The sequence below is a fragment of the Brachyhypopomus gauderio genome, unplaced genomic scaffold, assembly GCF_052324685.1.
Source record: "Brachyhypopomus gauderio isolate BG-103 unplaced genomic scaffold, BGAUD_0.2 sc774, whole genome shotgun sequence".
Lineage (NCBI taxonomy): Eukaryota > Metazoa > Chordata > Actinopteri > Gymnotiformes > Hypopomidae > Brachyhypopomus > Brachyhypopomus gauderio.
Genome location: NW_027507594.1, coordinates 1 through 20,185, shown reverse-complemented (window position 1 = coordinate 20,185; position 20,185 = coordinate 1). Strand labels below are relative to the sequence as shown.

The 20,185-nt window shown below is 42.7% G+C and overlaps 2 protein-coding genes and 3 long non-coding RNA genes across 8 annotated transcripts; 2 read left to right on the top strand and 3 right to left on the bottom strand.

Annotated features, from left to right (window-relative positions):
* Window positions 1–501: 501 nt before the first annotated feature.
* On the bottom strand, window positions 502–3,118 carry LOC143508076 (uncharacterized). 2 transcript variants are annotated; one of them, XR_013129164.1, is made up of 5 exons: window positions 2,995–3,118; window positions 2,423–2,891; window positions 2,208–2,346; window positions 2,012–2,115; window positions 502–1,296 (listed from the first exon to the last, which is right to left on the bottom strand). It is a non-coding gene; the product is annotated as an uncharacterized LOC143508076 (long non-coding RNA). The 2 variants fall into 2 exon arrangements; XR_013129165.1 differs by having other exon boundaries at window positions 2,426–2,891.
* Window positions 3,119–3,831: 713 nt separating this feature from the next.
* Window positions 3,832–5,953, bottom strand: LOC143508075 (ubiquitin carboxyl-terminal hydrolase 37-like). Its single transcript, XM_076996639.1, has 8 exons — window positions 5,577–5,953; window positions 5,229–5,395; window positions 5,058–5,110; window positions 4,928–4,967; window positions 4,575–4,739; window positions 4,202–4,333; window positions 3,954–4,080; window positions 3,832–3,837 (listed from the first exon to the last, which is right to left on the bottom strand). Exons 1-8 carry the CDS (start codon window positions 5,601–5,603, stop codon window positions 3,832–3,834), a joined length of 717 nt encoding a protein of 238 aa, XP_076852754.1. The 5' UTR covers window positions 5,604–5,953.
* Window positions 5,954–9,926: 3,973 nt separating this feature from the next.
* Window positions 9,927–20,184, bottom strand: LOC143508077 (uncharacterized). Of its 3 annotated transcripts, XM_076996641.1 has the most exons (10): window positions 20,056–20,184; window positions 19,786–19,944; window positions 13,135–13,202; window positions 12,802–12,891; window positions 12,591–12,689; window positions 12,452–12,499; window positions 12,285–12,365; window positions 11,759–12,186; window positions 10,815–11,628; window positions 9,927–10,366 (listed from the first exon to the last, which is right to left on the bottom strand). In XM_076996641.1, exons 2-8 carry the CDS (start codon window positions 19,838–19,840, stop codon window positions 12,016–12,018), a joined length of 612 nt encoding a protein of 203 aa, XP_076852756.1. In that variant the 5' UTR covers window positions 19,841–19,944; window positions 20,056–20,184; the 3' UTR covers window positions 9,927–10,366; window positions 10,815–11,628; window positions 11,759–12,015. The 3 variants fall into 3 exon arrangements, with proteins under 3 accessions (XP_076852756.1, XP_076852757.1, XP_076852755.1); XM_076996642.1 differs by having other exon boundaries at window positions 19,786–20,162; XM_076996640.1 differs by lacking the exons at window positions 19,786–19,944; window positions 20,056–20,184 and adding an exon at window positions 14,438–14,587.
* LOC143508079 (uncharacterized) lies at window positions 13,260–14,436 on the top strand. Its single transcript, XR_013129166.1, has 2 exons — window positions 13,260–13,465; window positions 13,546–14,436. It is a non-coding gene; the product is annotated as an uncharacterized LOC143508079 (long non-coding RNA).
* Window positions 16,855–18,062, top strand: LOC143508080 (uncharacterized). Its single transcript, XR_013129167.1, has 2 exons — window positions 16,855–17,091; window positions 17,172–18,062. It is a non-coding gene; the product is annotated as an uncharacterized LOC143508080 (long non-coding RNA).
* Window position 20,185: the final 1 nt, after the last annotated feature.

Sequence of the window (20,185 nt, the reverse complement as noted above, 5' to 3'; positions counted from 1 at the left end):
TGTAGTGTAACCTACCAAAAATGCCAATTACAATGTTCAGGAATATGAAGGGGCGAATACAAATCCACAGAACGATGTAAATGCTGCAGGTGATGCTGTCCAGCTCTGGAACCCTTTGTACTTCTGACAGCAGGACACACCAGTGAGTCATGGTGAGCAGCGTGAACAGTGTGATAAATGCATTGTGCAGATCTCTGGAGAACACAACCAGCACGCTCACTTTCAAAGCAAACACTGGCAATTATCAAATACAATGTAAAAACTGAGGAGTCCAAAATGACTGAGGAGCGACATTAGGCAAACAGCCAGAGAAAAGAACCAAGAACTATTTACTACTAATGTCACGGCCTTTCCCGACAAAGGGCAAAATTTTATATTTCCCTTAGCCCAATCCCAACCACTACACCTTGGGGAGTCGCAAGTTGACAAATGCAGAGAGAAGATGGGAATTTGCACAATATATTTATTCAACAAAAGAATTTTATATATAAAAAAAAAAAAAAAAAAAAAATCCATCAACTCCAAGTGCACCCAGTCCCAGTCCAGAACCTCGGCAGCCAGTTCAAGGAGGGACACGCAACAGTCCACTTAGTGTTCTGGATAGCAATGCTGCAGACAAAGGACAGAACAAAAACAAAACGCAGTCACCACTCAAAATAACTGAAATTGTAACAAAGAAACACACAAACCCACAAAGACGCAACACAAAAATGGAGCCCAAAGAATATAGAATATTTTAGCCAAACAAAATGTTCCCTAATAGGCTAGCACTGGAAAAAAAAAACTACTTAACACCACAGCAAACCCTCCAAATTATAAACCCCAAAATAAATCAAACCAAACAAATCCAAATCCCTTACACACAACCAAAAATCAAATAATGAAATAAACCTATAGCAGTACCCAGCCTAATAGAAAGCAACTTAGCTATTTATAGCAACGGACTCCAACAAACTAAAACAAAAATGAAAAATTAAAATGTACTGCCCTAAAACTACGACTGGTGGATGGCAGAAGGTTAAAATTCTTCTAAAAAGGTAGGGGGTTGCACTTAGCTTTTTATCAGTGCGCTTCTCGTGCACAGACAGCACCAGCAGCAGAGTCTCTCACGTTCTCGCTTTCACCAGCAGCTCAGCTGTATTTACTCCGGCACGTCCCAACTTCTCAGATCAGTCGGACAAAACAGACACCGCTTGGTTCACTCGGTTCACCCTTCAAACAACGGAAGTCTTTCCGCTTTGTTGCGTACTTGCCAGAGTCGGGAGCAGTGTCCGCCTGTGTCACGCCTTTTCTGGCCTTTAACACATGAATGGTGGAGAAAATCAAGCGTTGACAGGTCATCTAGGCTACATGCTGTCTAAAGTGACGTCATTCATGAATAGTCATTTTTTATTAGAAAGCCTTTTATCTACTAAGATTTGGAAGAAAAGCAAGGGGCTATTTACACAATTCCCATAGAAACGCAACCCATTAACAGATATAACGGATATAGCATTGAAGTGATGATCACCTTTAAAGCTTGTTATTTAGCAGTTGCCTGTAGTCTGCTGGTCTGAATCATGTTTAACTAATTAATTGTAATGAAAATACCATCTAAGCATTAATCATTTTAAAATGGTAGTCTGTAGCCTTATCACACAAGGGGGGAGGAGTGTTAATGTTGAACAAATAATAACTCACTTGAAACTTACCAGTAATATAAAAAGATGTAATATACCACACATACCAGTGTGAGTGGTAATTTAGGAAGGAAGTTTCTAATTGTGTCTAGCCTTATAATTTTGATTGTAAGGGCAGGGTAAAGGTTAGGTTTCTGCCAACATGTAAAATCTTATGGAATTTGTATCTGTCCCCATGGACCGAGGTATTTATGTTCCCAAATCTGAAAGGCAGAAGCCGTTCTTAATGAATGATCTCCTACGATTGGACGACAGGAACAGACAGAAATAGACCTGAACTGAACTGAGCAGATGTGTAGCCTGTCTTGTTAAGTGAGGATGTAGGTGCTTACATGTGTATCCTGACTTAGTCATGGCATGGAGTTGGGTTTAGGGGGATACTGCTGCTTCTCCCTGGTCCACCATCCACGGGACCACGTTCTTCTCTCCAGCCCCACTGGAGACAACAGCAAAACAGGAGCAGCTGGAATTCAGCCAGTTCTCTATGTGTTTCAGCAGATGTACCTGAGTTAGAAGGTGAGCTACTACCTTTGCATGTAGAAAAGCAGGTAGGCTGTTTTTGCCCTGCTCTTAAGGACGGCTGGCTCTGTCTTTTTTGAAACCTTTGAATCGTTGAATTTTAACCAGCACTCTCCTTTCTCCTCAGCTACGTCGCTGATGTAGTGCCCTGTCAGGGAAGCAAGATGTCATTAGTCACTTTATAGTTTCTACTGCATGTTTGTGGATATTATCAGACTGCTCACCACTGTCCATGCTGCCACCCAAATGAGACACCACAGCGTGGAGTCTGTAGATGTCTGTGTGAACAGTTTCCTGCAAACAACAAGTACATCTGTTTTTTCATATGATTAAGTAAGAATGCATCTTAGATCGTTGATATGGGTCTCTCTCATATCTATCTATCTCTCTCAGCCTGTCTTTCTCAGTCTCTCTCAGCATCTTTCAATCTTCTTTTTCATCTCTCTCTCTATTTCCTCACCAGTGGGCTGACGTGCTGTACTTTCTCTCCCTGTCCTTCTCTGCTCTCATTTACTACTAATGGGTTGAGAGAACTACATCATTATGGCAGGTACGTATAAACGTAGACAGGTTGTAAATCCAAAATTTAATTGATCACTGTAGGAAAATGGCTGATGTTTACCTTGTTCTGGCACAGAGCTTTTCTCCAGATTATCCTCCTCGTGTCCTTTGTCCTGGGTGTATGCTGGTCCACTGTGGACACATCACAAAGCCATTCAGTTAGCGTCTCATTGCTAATTGTGAAAGGGTGGACAGAGGTGAGAGAGCGTATGCTCAGGCCGTTGTACAAGCTGACCTTAACGGTTGCCCGAGTGAAGCCACTCCAGGGAGGACAGAGAGGTCCAGCTCTGAGGGGATGTCCATTAGGTTTGTTAGTTTCTTGCCCATCATGTCAAACCTCTTAATGTGGAGGATCAGAACTCTGTTCCAAAAGGAAAAATGATGTAAGAATTGGAAGAGTGTGAGATGACTGCTTTAAAACTCATTGTTTGTGGTAATTCACATAATGCGAGACTCACCGTGGGAGTGTGAAGAACTCCACCACTTCACATGCCTCGGTGCCTTGACCACATTCACATTTGAACTCCAAAACCGTTGACTGAAAAAAAGTTTTCATTGAGAGTGACAATGGTTAGGATGGCTCCCTAACTTAACAAACTGGCAAAAAAAGTGTTGTCCAGTAGGGGTGTGTGAGGTGACAGACCTTGAAGTAATTGTGTAGGCTGTCAGTCAAGGTAGAGCTCAGGTTAACAGAGAGGTGGTTGAAGTCCTCCACTCTGGAGCTCTGCAGTCCACAGCTTTCAAACAACAGAAATCAACAGAGAGGTTACAACATTCACACAGAAATAACCCACATTATCCCATACCAAGTGTGTGCATACTTTGTGACAATGCACACTCTGAAGAAACACATGTTAAGAACAGTTGATTTACAAGAAGGAGATGTGGTGATATAGCACAGAATTACCTGCTGCAGGTGCGCACAGATTTGAGGTGAAACTCAAAATTTGCCACAGGGCAGATGTAAGAGAAGGAGGAAACCCTGAGTGTCTCTCCCTCCTCCTTCAGCTGAAGCAAACACATCATCAGGAACTCATGAGCATCCTGTGGAAGACAGTACATCGGAACGGCATTACTCCTGGACTTCAGCAGCAACAGAGTTGAGAAAACAAAGAAGGTTGTGTGCAGTTCCTGCAGACTACTGCATGTGGTTCTGATGTGTTCTGAATGGCTCAGAGGGTTGTTTAGCCGAACCTGTTCGTAGTCCTCTCCAAACGCAGGGCATCTGACTGAAATACAGGCATTCAGGGCTCTCAGGAGCTTCTTCTTCTTTGAAGAGCTACGACTAGTGAGCCTGCCTTGCTGTAGATCTGCAAAACATCTACGCACAGTAACAGGGAGACCAATGTGGTTTATAACTCTCAGCATCACAACACCTCTCTAAGCACTCATAATTGAACAGTTCATTTAGACATGTGACTTCTCTGTTCCTGATCAGGTACCTGAGCATCTGGCAGCTGGATGGATCCGTCCAGCTGGAGCACTGAGCTCTGATGGGGCTCCAGAAGCAGGAGAGACTCAGAAGACACTGCAGAGTGGCGTTCATATAACATGTATTCCCAATGTTGGGAAACCTAACAGGACATTAATGTTTAGAATAGATTTAATACATAATCAGTAAAACTTCCAGGCCACTAGGTGTCAATGTCACATAATTTCAGAATTTGAAGAAGAACTGCAAAAATACTTATTGCTCCTTTAATTGCTACGTGCCTTTATTTTGGTTCAGAGATAAAGACTGTGTACATTACATCTGTGTACACTGCAAAATCACGTAATGGTTGTGTGCTAAAACACAACGTGTTCTGTCTTTACCCGAGCTGTTGGATCTCTGTGTCTCTGCCAGCAGAAACAGTGGGGGCGTGTCCTTGGCCCTCACCCTGGCCACTCTCAGTCACCCTTTCACTACTGACGATGTGCGGTAACAGGTGCTGCAAATTCTGCACACGAAAGTCTCCCTCTACCACAACAGCCGGCAATCTGAAAGAGAGAGTAAAGTGACAGATGAATATGGAGTTTGTGTAGTGCACAAAATGTTCACATACATACAAATGTTGTTTTTAATATTTTTCAGTTTCTCTTGATTTATGCCACAATGTCAATATATAACCATTATAGATTGTCCATACTTTACTGTGCCATGAAGATGACTTTAATAATGTACCCACCTATCCATGGGCACAGAGCACACATCTTTATCAGCAGCCCCTATGGAGAGAACAAAACCTTGGAGTAAGTGTCTTTGACTAAAACATACTATGCAAAGGTACAAAATCATAAAAGATTCTGAGCTCTGACCAGGAACAATCCCTTCCGTGTTCTTGGGTTCAGTAGGGAGTTTGTTGTTGGACCTGGGGGCAAATAATTCCAGGGAAAAATCATAGACAGAATAAATAATAACCAAATGTGCATGTGACTACACATGTGCATGTGACTACACAATTCATAAGGCTGGGACGGTTTTCATACCTGGTTAAGTGTCCCTCAGAGGAAGAGGAGCAAGAGATGGAGGAGGAGCTGACATTCAAGGACTGAGTGTCAGTTACTTGTGTCAGGGAGGATGACTCTATATGTCTCCACCATCTTTGCTTTTTCTTCTTTTTAACTTCACTATTCACACCCTCTTTGTTCTTTTTCTGTAGGAAACCATTGGTTTGTCAAATCATGGGTATGGGAAACCTCAGTACACCCTAAAAAGCATCACATCTTAAATCGAAAAAATATCGGAGAAAATATCGGAGAATCGGAGAATAACCGGTATAAAAATGCCGGTTACTCCTTTTTAGACCACAACGTATAAAAACGTTAGATAGCTACCTTCATACACGAGTAAATGCAACCCATTTGTCCGATATACGCTCCTTCCTAACAGAATTAATGTAAACGTCGTCGCGTCGGGTTTGCAGATACTTTAAATGTGATGTTCGCGATATATTGACCTGGTTCTATTGTGCAGCGCTGTCACGGCCTCGTTGTTAACGTCAGTAGCTATATGACGTAATAGTGCTGCGTTCTGTTATCGTTAAGTGTGAAGCTGTAAGCTCCAGACTATTTAGCACAACTTCTATACCCTAAATCCCAAACCAAACACTTAGGTCCTCAGACACAGGTCTTCTGGTGATTCCAAAATACAAGCTTGTCACTGCTCGTGGGCGCTCATTCTGTGTAATGGCCCCAAAACTGTGGAATGGCCTCCCGCAACATCTCCGCTTCTGTTCATCCTTTTCCTCCTTCAAAACTCAGCTTAAAACTCACCTTTTCTCTCAGTATTTTCTCCCTTCCACATAGTCATAGTATGGTTTAATTAATTATATTTATTTATTTAATTGTTATTTGTTTTTTTTCCCCATAGGATTTTTGTAAAGTGTCCTTGGGTACTAGAAAGGCGCTATATAAGTTTAACTTATATTAAATACGTTGTTTAAATATCTAAGTGACGCACTACCGCTACTAGTGGTGAGAAAGTGTACTGCATTTTATTCAAAATCAATGCGGTCCGGCGGCCCTCTGCGGCCCAAAGTTTAAAACTGTTGTTCTTTTGAGGCCCTCAAGGTGGCGTTCGCGGCCCACAGTTGGGTTAAGAATCTCATCTAGATGAGGTTTTGGGGCTAAATCATCTCTTGACTGTCATGATGATGCCCGATGTTGTGAGGGTTTTGTGTGTTTTTTTGTTTTTGTTTGCCCAATCTTTCCTTTGCAACCTTTCAGTGACTCTGCAATATACTCCGCAGGGGACGACCAAGTTCATGGTCATGGTTCATGGATCATGAAATCCCTTCACCCTTTAGTGCTAAGGTTTAGTGATTCATCTTATACATTATTATACTAGAAAAATCCAAATACTAGAATGTAAGATACTGATTAGTGAAAGAAATCTGCACAATTACACACACAGCTTGGGCACCTTGCAGGGCTTTGAGCTTTTATGAAAAGTGCGGTTCAATTATATTTCACATGTACAGTATCAGATACTCTTTTTGCATTTTAAAGTCCCCTCTAATTTATAACTGTCCAACAATATTTCAGGTTGTCCTAAAATATTTCCTGATTGCTTATAAACTGTTTCTTCACAGCTGATTGCCTGACTGAATCTATAGATTGCCTTTCCTGCATTTACACTGAATGTAGTTTGACAACATTATAAAGGATATATGTTTCCAAAACATGCATAGAAATTCAAGTCATGGAGTACAAATTTAATTTGATCAAATTACAACTTGACAGAAAAAGTAAAACTGCATTTTCATTAAATAAATATACAAAATTCAGATTCAAATTGTAGCTGTAGAGAGAGGAATAAAATCCATCCAATTGTCATTAACAAAAAACAAGCAAAAACAAAACACACACACACACACACACACACACACACACACAAAACAGATTTGCCAGATTTCTATACGATGAAGATTTTTTAATCAGGTGTCAACAGCACGACATCTAACTTGGATAAAGCCACTTCTGTTACGTAAGGAAGTGTCTGATGGAAGTGTCTGATGGGAGGGTCTGATGGGAGTGGATCAGAACTCTGTTCCAAAAGGAAAAATGATGTAAGAACTGGAAGAGTGTGAGATGACTGCTTTAAAACTCATTGTTTGTGGTAATTCACATAATGCGAGACTCACCGTGGGAGTGTGAAGAACTCCACCACTTCACATGCCTCGGTGCCTTGAGCTTGACATTCACATTTGAACTCCAAAACCGTTGACTGAAAAAAAGTTTTGATTGAGAGTGACAATGGTTAGGATGGCTCCCTAACTTAACAAACTGGCAAAAAAGTGTTGTCCAGTAGGGGTGTGTGTGGTGACAGACCTTGAAGTAATTGTGTAGGCTGTCAGTCAAGGTAGAGCTCAGGTTAACAGAGAGGTGGTTGAAGTCCTCCACTCTGGAGCTCTGCAGTCCACAGCTTTCAAACAACAGAAATCAACAGAGAGGTTACAACATTCACACAGAAATAACCCACATTATCCCATACCAAGTGTGTGCATACTTTGTGACAATGCACACTCTGAAGAAACACATGTTAAGAGCAGTTGATTTACAAGAAGGAGATGTGGTGATATAGCAAAGAATTACCTGCTGCAGGTGCGCACAGATTTGAGGTGAAACTCAAAATTTGCAACAGGGCAGATGTAAGAGAAGGAGGAAACCCTGAGTGTCTCTCCCTCCTCCTTCAGCTGAAGCAAACACATCATCAGGAACTCATAGGCATCCTGTGGAAGACAGTACATCAGAAGGGCATTACTCCTGGACTTCAGCAGCAACAGAGTGAGAAAACAAAGAAGGTTGTGTGCAGTTCCTGCAGACTACTGCATGTGGTTCTGATGTGTTCTAAATGGCTCAGAGGGTTGTTTAGCTGAACCTGTTCGTAGTCCTCTCCAAACGCAGGGCATCTGACTGAAATACAGGCATTCAGGGCTCTCAGGAGCTTCTTCTTCTGTGAAGAGCTACGACTAGTGAGCCTGCCTTGCTGCAAATCTGCAAAACATCTACGCAAGGTAACAGGGAGACCAAAGTGGTTTATTTCTCTCAGCATCACAACACCTCCCTAAGCCATCATATTTGCACAGTTCATTTAGACAAGTGAATCCTCTGTTCCTGATTGGCTACCTGAGCATCTGGCAGCTGGATGGATCTGTCCAGCTGGAGCACTGAGCTCTGATGGGGCTCCAGAAGCAGGAGAGACTCAGTAGACACTGCAGAGTGGCGTTCTGGAGGCGGGAAGGGAAACTGCAGGTGTTCTCAATACACACCTTGACTAGCTAGCCAGGTATTTTAAAATGAAATGAAATGTGCAATGTGAAATGAGCACACATTTCATTTCATTTTACCTGGCTAGCAGAGGAGTCAATTCCAGGTTCAGAAAGTAAAAGTCCTCAACAGGATTTTGCTCAGGCTTCCTGGATTGTGTTGATTCCACTAATTTTACCTGGATTGCACTAATTAGAAAATCTAGCAAGCTTGAGTAAAATCCTGGTGAGGACTTTTACTTTCGGAACCTGGAATTGACACATCTGCTGGCTAGCGAGTCAACATGTGTATGAACACCTGCAATTCTCCTTCCCTTAATAGTTTTAGTAAACAATTCAGTAATGTGTAGTGTCTCCACCAAATTTCTCATGGATTTTCGTGACTGGATATGGTGACGGATTAAATCTGGTGGCTTGAAGAATCCCGTTCACCACTGTTAACGACACACTACTATAATTTACCCAGCTACAGTTTATGTATTATGCATTGATGTGCATTTACAGCACACTTGTAATATAGTAATATAATTTTCCCAGCTACATTTTATTGTCACGTAGGGCTACTCCCCCCTCTCCTAGCTGTCACTCCGGTGTCCTGCTCTTCGTGTCTTTGTTGTTCCTTGCTTGTTAATCCCGCCTTGCTTGTCTGTTACCATAGTTTCCTTCTGTCTGCCATGCCCATGTTGTCATTGTCTTCACCTGTGTCTAGTCTAGTTCTGTGTATTTATATCCCTGTGTCTCCCTAGCCCGTTTTCGGTTGTTCTGTTCATTTGCTCCGTCGGTATTTGCCAATGTGCTCCGCGATCCTTGTTATTTGATTTCGTGAGTATTGTTCCTGTTCCATTGTTCATTCCTTTTAGTGTTCTCCCCATTGCCCTGTTCGTTCTCTTTGTGTGTCTGATTATGCCGATCAACTTGTCAAACCTGGATGGCTCACCTGTTACGACCCCTGCCTGTTGTTACGACTATGATTATGGAATTCCTTCTAATAAATCTCGCTCTCCTCAGCGTTTGTCTGCCTCCTAGCTGAGGAGGTGCCTGCGTTACATTTGTACTTATATTTTATTTTATGTTGTGCATTTGTAGCACACTTGTACTATTTAAAAGCTAGTCATTTAAAATGTTTATTTTAAAAAATGAAAATTTCCACCAGGGAAATTTTAGTAAGCACCAATGCAAACTGTCTATAAGAAACAATTTCTACTTTCTTTTGTTTCCCCTCTCTTGAAGCTACATTTTATTTATTTGTAATAATTTAGGCTGTGTGTTTCCAGTGTAATATTCCTCTCTCACTATAGTTTACTAAATTCAGGTATCGCATGGTTAGTGTTGCTAGCTGGGAAAATAGTGAATCACTCAAATATCATAACTGGATACATTCAACCTAAAACATAATTAGCCTATAACTCACTAATGATTAAGTCAAGTCAAGTTTATTTGTATAGTGCTTTTCACAATCTTTACAAGATTAACAATCTTATGGGTCCAAATCCCTAATGAGCAAGCCAATGGCGACAGTGGCGAGGAAAAACTCCCTATGATGGAGGGGAATAGGAAGAAACCTCGGGAGGACCAAGACTCAAAAGGGAACCCATCCTCCATTGGGCGGCCCGTTAGCACAAGTCCGTGGTGCGCAGGGTGGTTCTACAGTTCTACAGTAGTAGTCACAGTTCTCGTTCCCCGGCCAAGTAGTCACAGTCCCTTCAGTGTAGATGGTGAGCCTCTGATAGGAACTAGCATCCGCACGACCTCTTGTGGCAATGGCACGTCTAACCCTGGCATCAGTACATCCACAGGCAGGTGCTTGTATCCGGATAGGTGCGTGTATCCAGCAGGGACCAGTCCCCTTCGGGTGGCCTGGTTAAATACACAAATCACACAAAAACACAAAATCTAATTATACAGACTAATACACAAGTCACACACAAACCACACAATCAGACTAAGCATACTGATGATTACATGAGTAACACCAAAGGTAAAATACAAGACAGTATGACTCCTTTGCAATTAAAACACAATCACATTACTGATAAATATTTATAAAACAATAATAACTATTTCACTAACAATTTACAAAATCATTTACATTTACGGCATTTAGCAGACGCTCTTATCCAGAGCGACTTACAAAGTGCTTTGCATTCAATCACAGAATTCATCCTAGGAAATAGTACGAATAGGCCAGAATTCAAGATACCATTGAGTCAGACTACTACTAAACTACAGGAGTCAATGTCATTACCTAGTGTTTTTGCAAGTTAGACATTTGCCAAGAAGCACAAATAACCACAGACAAACATACCATTTAAAGAACCACGGCAAGTGGTATCAGCTGAGTTAGTGCTCTGGTAAGAACTCAACAAACAGGTGGGTCTTCAGTCTACGCTTGAAGATAGCAATAGACTCTGCAGTCCTAGCAGCTAATGGAAGATCGTTCCACCATCTTGGAGCCAGGACGGAGAATAGTTTGGAGCTTTGTCTTCCATGAGACTTTAAGCATGGAGTTTCGAGTCGAGCCAAGCTTGAGTTTCTGAGTGTTCGCTGTACGGATTGGCTTTTGACCATGGACATCATGTAGGGAGGGGCCAGTCCATTTTTGGCTTTGTAAGCAAGCATCAATGTTTTATATCTGATGCGTGCCGCTACTGGAAGCCAGTGAAGAGAGCGTAGCAGAGGAGTCACATGTGAGAACTTAGGGAGATTGAAGACCAGTCGTGCTGCAGCATTCTGAGTTAGTTGTAGAGGTCTGATGAGGATGACAGGAGCACTGATAATCTGCTGTTGATAACCAAAAATCCCAAAATGGTCGAATCTGTAATCCTGATGGTTGTCCACGGTGATGATGAATAGTCCACGAATGGTGATTCTTTCGGGCTTTCCTCACAGTTCCTTGCACACTGACGATGGTGATTGTTCTAATAATCCCGACGATCGGTTCTTGATGCCGTTCAGTCCTCTGGTCTTGTCTCTGTTCTCTGGCGTGGATCATAAAGTCTCTCATCATCCTGATGCACATCTTGTCAAGGCTTATTATTCTGTCCTGGTCCACAAACTGCAGTAGTCCTCTTGTCCTGGGAGCCTGCGTGAAATTCAGGTTGCACAGCTGTCGGTAGTCTCTAATCCAGGAAGAAGCACAGGAGACCCACATGATGGACAGAACGAAAGAGACAGAAAAGCAGAATAAAGACTACACACAGCTTTATGTTTTCATGAGAAATCTGGAAGATGAGTTAGGGTTACACAAACCTCAAAAGATGAAACAGAGTGTTGGGGGAAAGAGAAGGGGCAGATGTAAAACGCTCCAGGTGGGTGATCAGTCCATGTGATGTTCTACCTCTGTGTCCCAAAAGACCAACATCTAGTCCTCATGTGGTTATGGGAAAACCTTCAGCATCTGAAAAACACACATGCAAGCAAAAATATTAAATTACGTAGAAAAATAAAACGCATGCCACACAGTGAAATTATGAATTTATATAAGAATTCAATTCATGTGTAGGTGTTTAAAAGCCTGGAGGTGGTCGTTGAGGGGGTGCTCTCGGTGGGGATGGACTGCTGGAAAAAACAGCTGGGTTCGGTGTCTCCAGGGTCTGGGTGTGACTAGATTCGGATGACCTGAAAATGTCATCCGAACCAATGGAGACACCCTTAAACCAAGTGGACACCACCGTTTGCTACAAAACACACACAATAAAAATGCCTTTAGATATCATTTTCTAAAAACCTCACCACAAATAATTCTAAATGCAATCAGAAAGGAGGAAGCACTAACCAGAAAAATATTCTGCACCGACGTTGTTGTTGAACAGGTGCGCAGGTAGATGGTGGCGTCTGTGATGCTGGATCCCCTCCGCTGAATTAACAGAGGACATGCTGATGAGTGTAATTCAGAATGGGACAAGCTAGTGAAAGATGCTTATAGTCAAGACTCTTTGTTACCTTGATGCAGGCCACGGCACTAGCGCTGGCAAAGTGGTGGAGGGTAAGCTACAAATACAAGGAAAAGATTAGGTTGAAGGGACATTTACAGTAGCATGTCCATTCTTACTGAAATTGTGAACCTGTTCCCATGACTCACCTCTGCACCTATCCAGTAAAAGTCATTGTTGAGCACCCACCAGTGCTCACTCTCCAGCCCACTGTAGATGGACTTGTGCTGGAGCTTCACCTCCACCACCTGCAGTCAAGCAGAAAAATAACTTTACCACTGAAATGGACAAACCCCTTATAAACCCTCAGGTAACAAAATATTTTTGTGCCTGTGATACACATTAAAAACTTAAGGGAACCTGTGTAGCTGAAGAACCCATTCGTGAGAAGGTGAAGGCAAACATCCTATGTGCTCTGTCCAATCCTTGGCGAGTCTGTATAAGCCTCAACTATGGAGAAAACCAAATACGTGTTACTTTGCGACTAGACAAGTATGTGCGACCTGCATTTTACTATTGTGACCAGCATGCAAATAAACAATGCATGCTACAGTTCTGCACAGAAACTTCCCTAAATCCTGTACATGTTGTGACAACGTGTTGTGAAAAGCGCTATACAAATATATTTGATTTGATTTGATTTAAACAGAATGAAGCTGGCTAAGAAAGATTTCACCAATAATAGCCAACTACCTCTCGGATCGGGGTATGGAGCGTCTCAAAGATGCCTTCGTCCAATGCAAAAGGCTCCCGATCATGTCCTAAGGAAGATGTTTAAAAAACACTGAAATATTAAAAACTTTGATGCAACTGTGGCAGAGTGAGATTTTTGGGGGTAATCTCACTAATTCCCTCCCTAATTACAAATTGTGGTGGAGCCGTGTGAGTCGCGGGGTAGGTGTATCCTGGGGTTATAAATAGCAGGGGTGTGGTTATGTGGGCAGATCCCCTGCTGTCATCAGGTTTTTCCAGCACCTCTAATGGTGGCGAGTCATCATTGTTGGACCAGCTTAATACCGTCGAGGTATGGCGCTTCTTTTGGGCGTCTGATTATCAGTAAGTGCTGTGCGCGGAGAATTGACATGCTCTGCTGTTTCGTCGCAGTTCGGTGGGCGCGTCAAGAGAATTACTGTGCTGATATCTACCACGGGTGGGCAGTTGCTATTTGAGAACAACCTGGTTAGGTAAGGTGGGATTGCTGATTATTGGCACTTTTAATAAAGGGATTTGTTTTTAATTCATTTTCCTTTGTTTAGTCATCGCGCTGTTGTGAAGAATTCGCCGTGGCTGTTGGAGCAACCAGCGGATTCCAGTCATAAAGGGGAGAGAATACAACAGCAACTTTCACCCAAAAATAAAGTTTGCGCGTGGTTCCAGTAGCCGGCAGTGCTGCTGTTTTGTTTGGGCCGTTCGTGATTCACGTCGTTCGAGTGATCGTGTGTTTCGTGTTTTCTATTTGTTTTCCCTGTTACGTGTTTAGGCTCAGTTTGGCGGCGACCTTCTTAGTTTTACATGTTTGATTTGGTTGAGTGTCTGGTTTTTATTTCTTTATCCCTTTTTCGTTTGCAGTGATTTTGTGGTGTGATTTGTTTCGTGGTTTCTTTAAATAGTGTTGGTGCCAAACTGCGCTGCAAAGCGTTTGGTTTTTTGGGTTGTGTTTGTGACTTATTGGTCTTCTTATTGTCCGGGTTTTGTTTAATTATTTGATTGTTTGTGCAGGGCAGGAGCTGCAGGCCGGACAGAGGCAGATGTCCCAGGTGGTGGAATCTCGTGCACGGGTGTGGTAGTGAGTGAAGAGTATTGAGTGTGAAGTATGGTCACGGTGAGCGTACAGTATAGAGGTGATCTCATAGCTCTCATCTTAATTACCAAGGCCGCAGCCCTGTTCCCTCTTGTTTTACTTGTCATTGTGAGTCTGTGCAAATTATATATTTTTATATACGATCCATAAAGTGGTCGAAGTATATTTTTATATTAAAGAAATTATTGAAACTACCTCTCTGGTCCAGTGGTCTTGAACTTGTGTCCTTTTCGTTAATGGTTTTCGTTTGTGCTGAGGCTTTCATTTGCCCCAGTATAATTCCTTGGGGTGAAATTCCCCTAGGTGGCGTAGTCGTGCATCTTCTTTTTGGGTTTTTGTTAGTTCTGCTCGCCACATTTTGGCGTAGTCGGCAGGATCCACTGAGTACCAGAGACGTAGAGTGTATTAGTTTGTATGTTTTGGGGATTGATTATTTTTTTTTCTCTTTTTTTTTTTGATACAAAACAGCAGCATTTGTTTGAGGGACTGGTAGTTTGACTGGGTTGTTTTTGTGTTATAGCACACCTGCTATTAAAATGGAGGAAGAGATACAGCAGCTTCGAGACCTAGTCATGCAGCTTAAGGCTGATAATGAGCGATTACTCCAGGAAAGGGCTACTGTACCAACTGGTGCTAGTGTAGTTACCCCAGCTGTTCCTGTTGGTGTAAGTAATGCCCCTTCAACGGGTGCTAGTGTTACGGAGCGTTTGGTGGTTGTCCCTCGCGATCGTAAATGTTCGTTTTTTAATGGTAAGACTGGGATCGGTATAGTGGAATGGATAGAAGAAGTTAAAGCTTGTATGCGAGCCCGCCATCTCTCGGTATCCGATCAGGCTTTCTTTATTTTTGACCATTTGGAAGGGGAGGCAAGGGAAGAAATAAAGTACCGCTCTAATATAGAGAGGGGGGATCCAGCTAGCATTTTTACCATTTTAAAAGATCTTTACGAGTGCTCACAATCTTATGTAACATTACAGCAGGCCTTTTTCTCAAGAAAACAGCAGGAAGGGGAAACATTACAGGAGTTCTCATTAGCATTGATGGCGTTGATGGAACCGGTAAAGCAACAGGCCCCAGAGGGAATGTTAAACGCGCAGGTTTTACTTCGGGATCAGTTTGTAGAACATGTTTTAGACGGTGCTCTCCGTAGAGAGTTGAAGCAGTTTGTTCGGCAGCAGCCCACTGCCACATTGTTAGAGGTGCGTGGAGAGGCCATTCGATGGGAGAGGGAAGGATTGCCAGGGGGTGCCAGGGGACGTTGTCTCTCCCTACCATCGGCATATGGCTTACAGTATGGTGTGCAGGGGAGTCCCTGTTCAGTTTCACCCAGTGCGTCAAGGTCATCTGAGTTGCAAGAGTTGAAAGAGTTGGTGAAGCGTCAGCAAGCTCAACTTGATAAGTTAACTCAAACTGTTGCTTCTTTGCAGACGTCCTCAGAACGTAATCGTCCCTTTCAACAAGGGCGTGTCATTTGTCGCCGATGCCAGCGGCCTGGTCATTTTGCAAGAGAGTGTGATGGGGAACGGGTGTTGCACTCCAATCGGGGCCCACCCTTAAGGGCAGCAGAGTCCGCTCACCATCAGCAGTCGGAAAACTAATGCCCACTGAGCTGCAGAGCCACAGTTCAGAAGGGGTATCTTTGGGCTCCAAGCCAGGTACTGTTTCTAGGCTAATGTCATCTTGCCCCGATATTGTAATTGGGGGCGTTTCAGTCTTGTCTGTTGGACACGGGTTCTATGGTGTCTACCGTCACCGAGAGCTTCTTTTTGCAGCAGTTTGAACCTTGGGGTCAGGACCGTCTCCAGTCCTGTCATTGGCTACAACTACGGGTTGTTAATGGGTTTGATATCCCATATATCGGTTATCTGGAGTTGGATGTAGCACTTGTGCGGAGTTACCTTTTGGTCGCTCTGTTCTATTTGAACCTCCTGAGGCTGGGTTGCCAGCCGGGCTATCGGCCTCTTCCTGCCTAGTTCCGGTGGATAAGGGTACAGTGTATGTTCCTGTCGTCAATGAAGGAACAAACACACCTTGGGTTTTTAAGCAGTGTTCAGGTTGTTAGCCTTCCTACTGGGGTTATGGATGTTAGGTCCACCACTGCTGCAATGCGAACCTTCGTAGCAGCTACTGCTGTGCAGCCTGGAATAGAGGCTGTGGACTGATCGGCACTGACAGACCAGGAACCGAGTGAAGTGAAGTTTCTTCTACAGGATTACAATTCAGTTGTTAGCCCATGGGTGATCTGGGTTGCACCAACCTTATAGCACCTGAAATTCCTTTGTTGGATAGGGCACCAGTGTGGCAGAGGTATAGACACATTCCTCCATCCGAGTATGACGTCGTAAAGGCTCATATCGATCAGCTTCTCGAGTCTCGGGTAGTGAGAGGGAGTAGTAGTGTATGTGCCTCTCCTGTCGTGTTGGTGACGGGGAAGTATGGGAGTTTGCACATGTGTGTAGACTATCGGTTGCTTAATAGCAAGACCTGCAAGGATGCGTGCGGTCGGTGGGGTTTGTGAGGCAGACGAGCCACACAGCTCTGTGTCAAATGTACAGTTGGCCGTGTTTGGACCATGGCACTAGTGGTTTCTACATGGGTTTATCGTCGGGGCGACGATATTAAATGTGGGGGTAGAATGTGGCAGAGTGAGATTTTTGGGGGTAATCTCACTAATTCCCTCCCTAATTACAAATTGTGGTGGAGCCGTGTGAGTCGCGGGGTAGGTGTATCCTGGGGTTATAAATAGCAGGGGTGTGGTTATGTGGGCAGATCCCCTGCTGTCATCAGGTTTTTCCAGCACCTCTAATGGTGGCGAGTCATCATTGTTGGACCAGCTTAATACCGTCGAGGTATGGCGCTTCTTTTGGGCGTCTGATTATCAGTAAGTGCTGTGCGCGGAGAATTGACATGCTCTGCTGTTTCGTCGCAGTTCGGTGGGCGCGTCAAGAGAATTACTGTGCTGATATCTACCACGGGTGGGCAGTTGCTATTTGAGAACAACCTGGTTAGGTAAGGTGGGATTGCTGATTATTGGCACTTTTAATAAAGGGATTTGTTTTTAATTCATTTTCCTTTGTTTAGTCATCGCGCTGTTGTGAAGAATTCGCCGTGGCTGTTGGAGCAACCAGCGGATTCCAGTCATAAAGGGGAGAGAATACAACAGCAACTTTCACCCAAAAATAAAGTTTGCGCGTGGTTCCAGTAGCCGGCAGTGCTGCTGTTTTGTTTGGGCCGTTCGTGATTCACGTCGTTCGAGTGATCGTGTGTTTCGTGTTTTCTATTTGTTTTCCCTGTTACGTGTTTAGGCTCAGTTTGGCGGCGACCTTCTTAGTTTTACATGTTTGATTTGGTTGAGTGTCTGGTTTTTATTTCTTTATCCCTTTTTCGTTTGCAGTGATTTTGTGGTGTGATTTGTTTCGTGGTTTCTTTAAATAGTGTTGGTGCCAAACTGCGCTGCAAAGCGTTTGGTTTTTTGGGTTGTGTTTGTGACTTATTGGTCTTCTTATTGTCCGGGTTTTGTTTAATTATTTGATTGTTTGTGCAGGGCAGGAGCTGCAGGCCGGACAGAGGCAGATGTCCCAGGTGGTGGAATCTCGTGCACGGGTGTGGTAGTGAGTGAAGAGTATTGAGTGTGAAGTATGGTCACGGTGAGCGTACAGTATAGAGGTGATCTCATAGCTCTCATCTTAATTACCAAGGCCGCAGCCCTGTTCCCTCTTGTTTTACTTGTCATTGTGAGTCTGTGCAAATTATATATTTTTATATACGATCCATAAAGTGGTCGAAGTATATTTTTATATTAAAGAAATTATTGAAACTACCTCTCTGGTCCAGTGGTCTTGAACTTGTGTCCTTTTCGTTAATGGTTTTCGTTTGTGCTGAGGCTTTCATTTGCCCCAGTATAATTCCTTGGGGTGAAATTCCCCTAGGTGGCGTAGTCGTGCATCTTCTTTTTGGGTTTTTGTTAGTTCTGCTCGCCACACAACCTAGTTTAAATTTGCCATTAAAGGGTAGCCAATTTAGTTAGGCTAAGTAACATAGTGATAGGTAGCTAGTTTAATGTAGCAAACTAGCTTGCGAATATAGGGGTGTGTTCGTCGCTAGCTGCCTAATTTACCGTCGCAGGTGTCGGTATGAGCTGCAGCTTCGACTTCCGTCTGTTGATCTCGGACCCGCCGCCTGTAAACGAGAAAAGACCAAACAACGGCCGAAACTCCAGTGGCACAAAGGAGCACTGGTCGCAGCCCAGTGAAAGGCAGGGAAAACAACATTTTAAACAGGTTAAACAAATTAATTCGAGATATTAACTCGTTGAATATGTTAATTCGAGATATTAATTCAGTAAATATATTAATTCAATATATTAATACGTTGAAGATATTAAATGGAGATATTAATTGTTTGAAGATATTAATTTGTAGATATTTGGAGATATTTGTTGATTTTTTTCCACAGCAAATGCAAAAGTGTCTTGTCTCTTTGGGGGTCGGTAAACGACTGAGGGATTTTAGATATTTTGTTTGGAGTTTCACCTTGGCGATTTACCTTGATATCAAAACATGTTTTTCTCCATGACTCCGATATGCAGAAACACTTAGCAACGTAAAAGGGGGAAAGCAAACGCTAGCAAAATAATTACCTTTTGCGGAGTATTGGACTAAATGACCCATAATACCTTGTCGTTTTATTTAACTGCTGTCAAATAAATATTCTGCCACATGAATTAAATTAGCAGTAATGTATGCTTGTCAGAGTTAACCACAAAACGTGACATCTCTACTCATTGGACGGATAATTGTCTACAAACGAATGTTATTTACTTGTCAGTCTTAAAGTTCGTTTTATTTGAAGATTAGCGTATTGCCTGCAGTTCTTATTTCTGCCGTTAGGTGGCAACCGTAATGCACCAGTTTATAGCTCGCACATATGGAGTACATAGAGGCAGCGGCACGATGTGGTCGTTTTTCTAATTAATTGTGTGTCCATTGATCGTCAGTAACATTATTTGTTAGTGATGGGCACAGCAGTTCTTTTAGATGAACTGAATCATTAGAATCAGTTCACTAAAAATATTCGTTCAAAAGATTCGTTCACCGAATCGTTCAGTGCTTGGCAGGACTCCAACCCACATGGGTCCACTATAATGATTCAAATTGGACTTTGACATTTTCAAATTTTTTGCTTAAATGTATCATTTCTCTGTGTACATCACAGCATTAAGGATATTTTTATCAATCACAAAATCATATTTTCTCATCTCAAGCATTAGCTCTTTATAATTATTGGTCATTTTTTCAAGATCTGGGCAATGTTTTTCTTCAACCCCATTACGTACACAGTGGCAGCTCTCTGAATATGATCATAAAATGCATTTCTGAAGAAATCAATATTTTCATATTAATCAGATGTCCTCAACATTAATACAATAATTGTGAATACAAATACTTTTTGCAATACTAAGGTCTGAAATGTCCCTTTTCATGAAAGTGCTGCTATCTACATTATTACTGCCGTTTGGCCTGAGTCTTGGTGTTTCTTTTTACCATGGATAATGAAGCTTTCAGTTTGCAGCCTCTGCCTCCTGCCACCTCTGTACATGCGTCACACCATGAAGGAATTCTCCACACAGCTGTACACACATCTGGAAGTGCCATTCTGATGGTGTATGTCTCCAAAATAATAAGGTGGTCTGCATGTAGAGACTACAACATAATGAACATAATCATACATTTTGATAAATGTCATATTATTCCGTTTTTATGTCATGTCAGACAAAATGTTTTCATAATGTAACATAGACTTGATATGCAGACCAGGAAGTGATGGCAGTACTTCACATGTACTGGGAGACACTGGAAGTGTTATATAGTGTGGTGATGAGGCTGTTGGAACACAGGTGAATGAGAGGAGTATCCATGGAGACCAACAGTATTCAGGGGATGA

Excerpts from the sequence above, each read along its gene's own strand:
- LOC143508075 (XM_076996639.1), bottom strand. The coding sequence starts at position 5,603 with ATGGGTTGCATTTACTCGTGTATGAAG. Across the intron at positions 5,111-5,228 it reads TCTGAGGGACACTTAACCAG|GTCCAACAACAAACTCCCTA; the intron begins GTATGAAAACCG and ends ATTTGCCCCCAG. Across the intron at positions 4,740-4,927 it reads TGCTCTGTGCCCATGGATAG|ATTGCCGGCTGTTGTGGTAG; the intron begins GTGGGTACATTA and ends TCTCTCTTTCAG.
- LOC143508077 (XM_076996640.1), bottom strand. The coding sequence starts at position 14,507 with ATGAAAGCCTCAGCACAAACGAAAACCATTAACGAAAAGGACACAAGT. Across the intron at positions 12,892-13,134 it reads TCCATACCCCGATCCGAGAG|TTGAGGCTTATACAGACTCG; the intron begins GTAGTTGGCTAT and ends TTTTCTCCATAG. Across the intron at positions 12,187-12,284 it reads CGGTGCAGAATATTTTTCTG|CAAACGGTGGTGTCCACTTG; the intron begins GTTAGTGCTTCC and ends TGTGTTTTGTAG.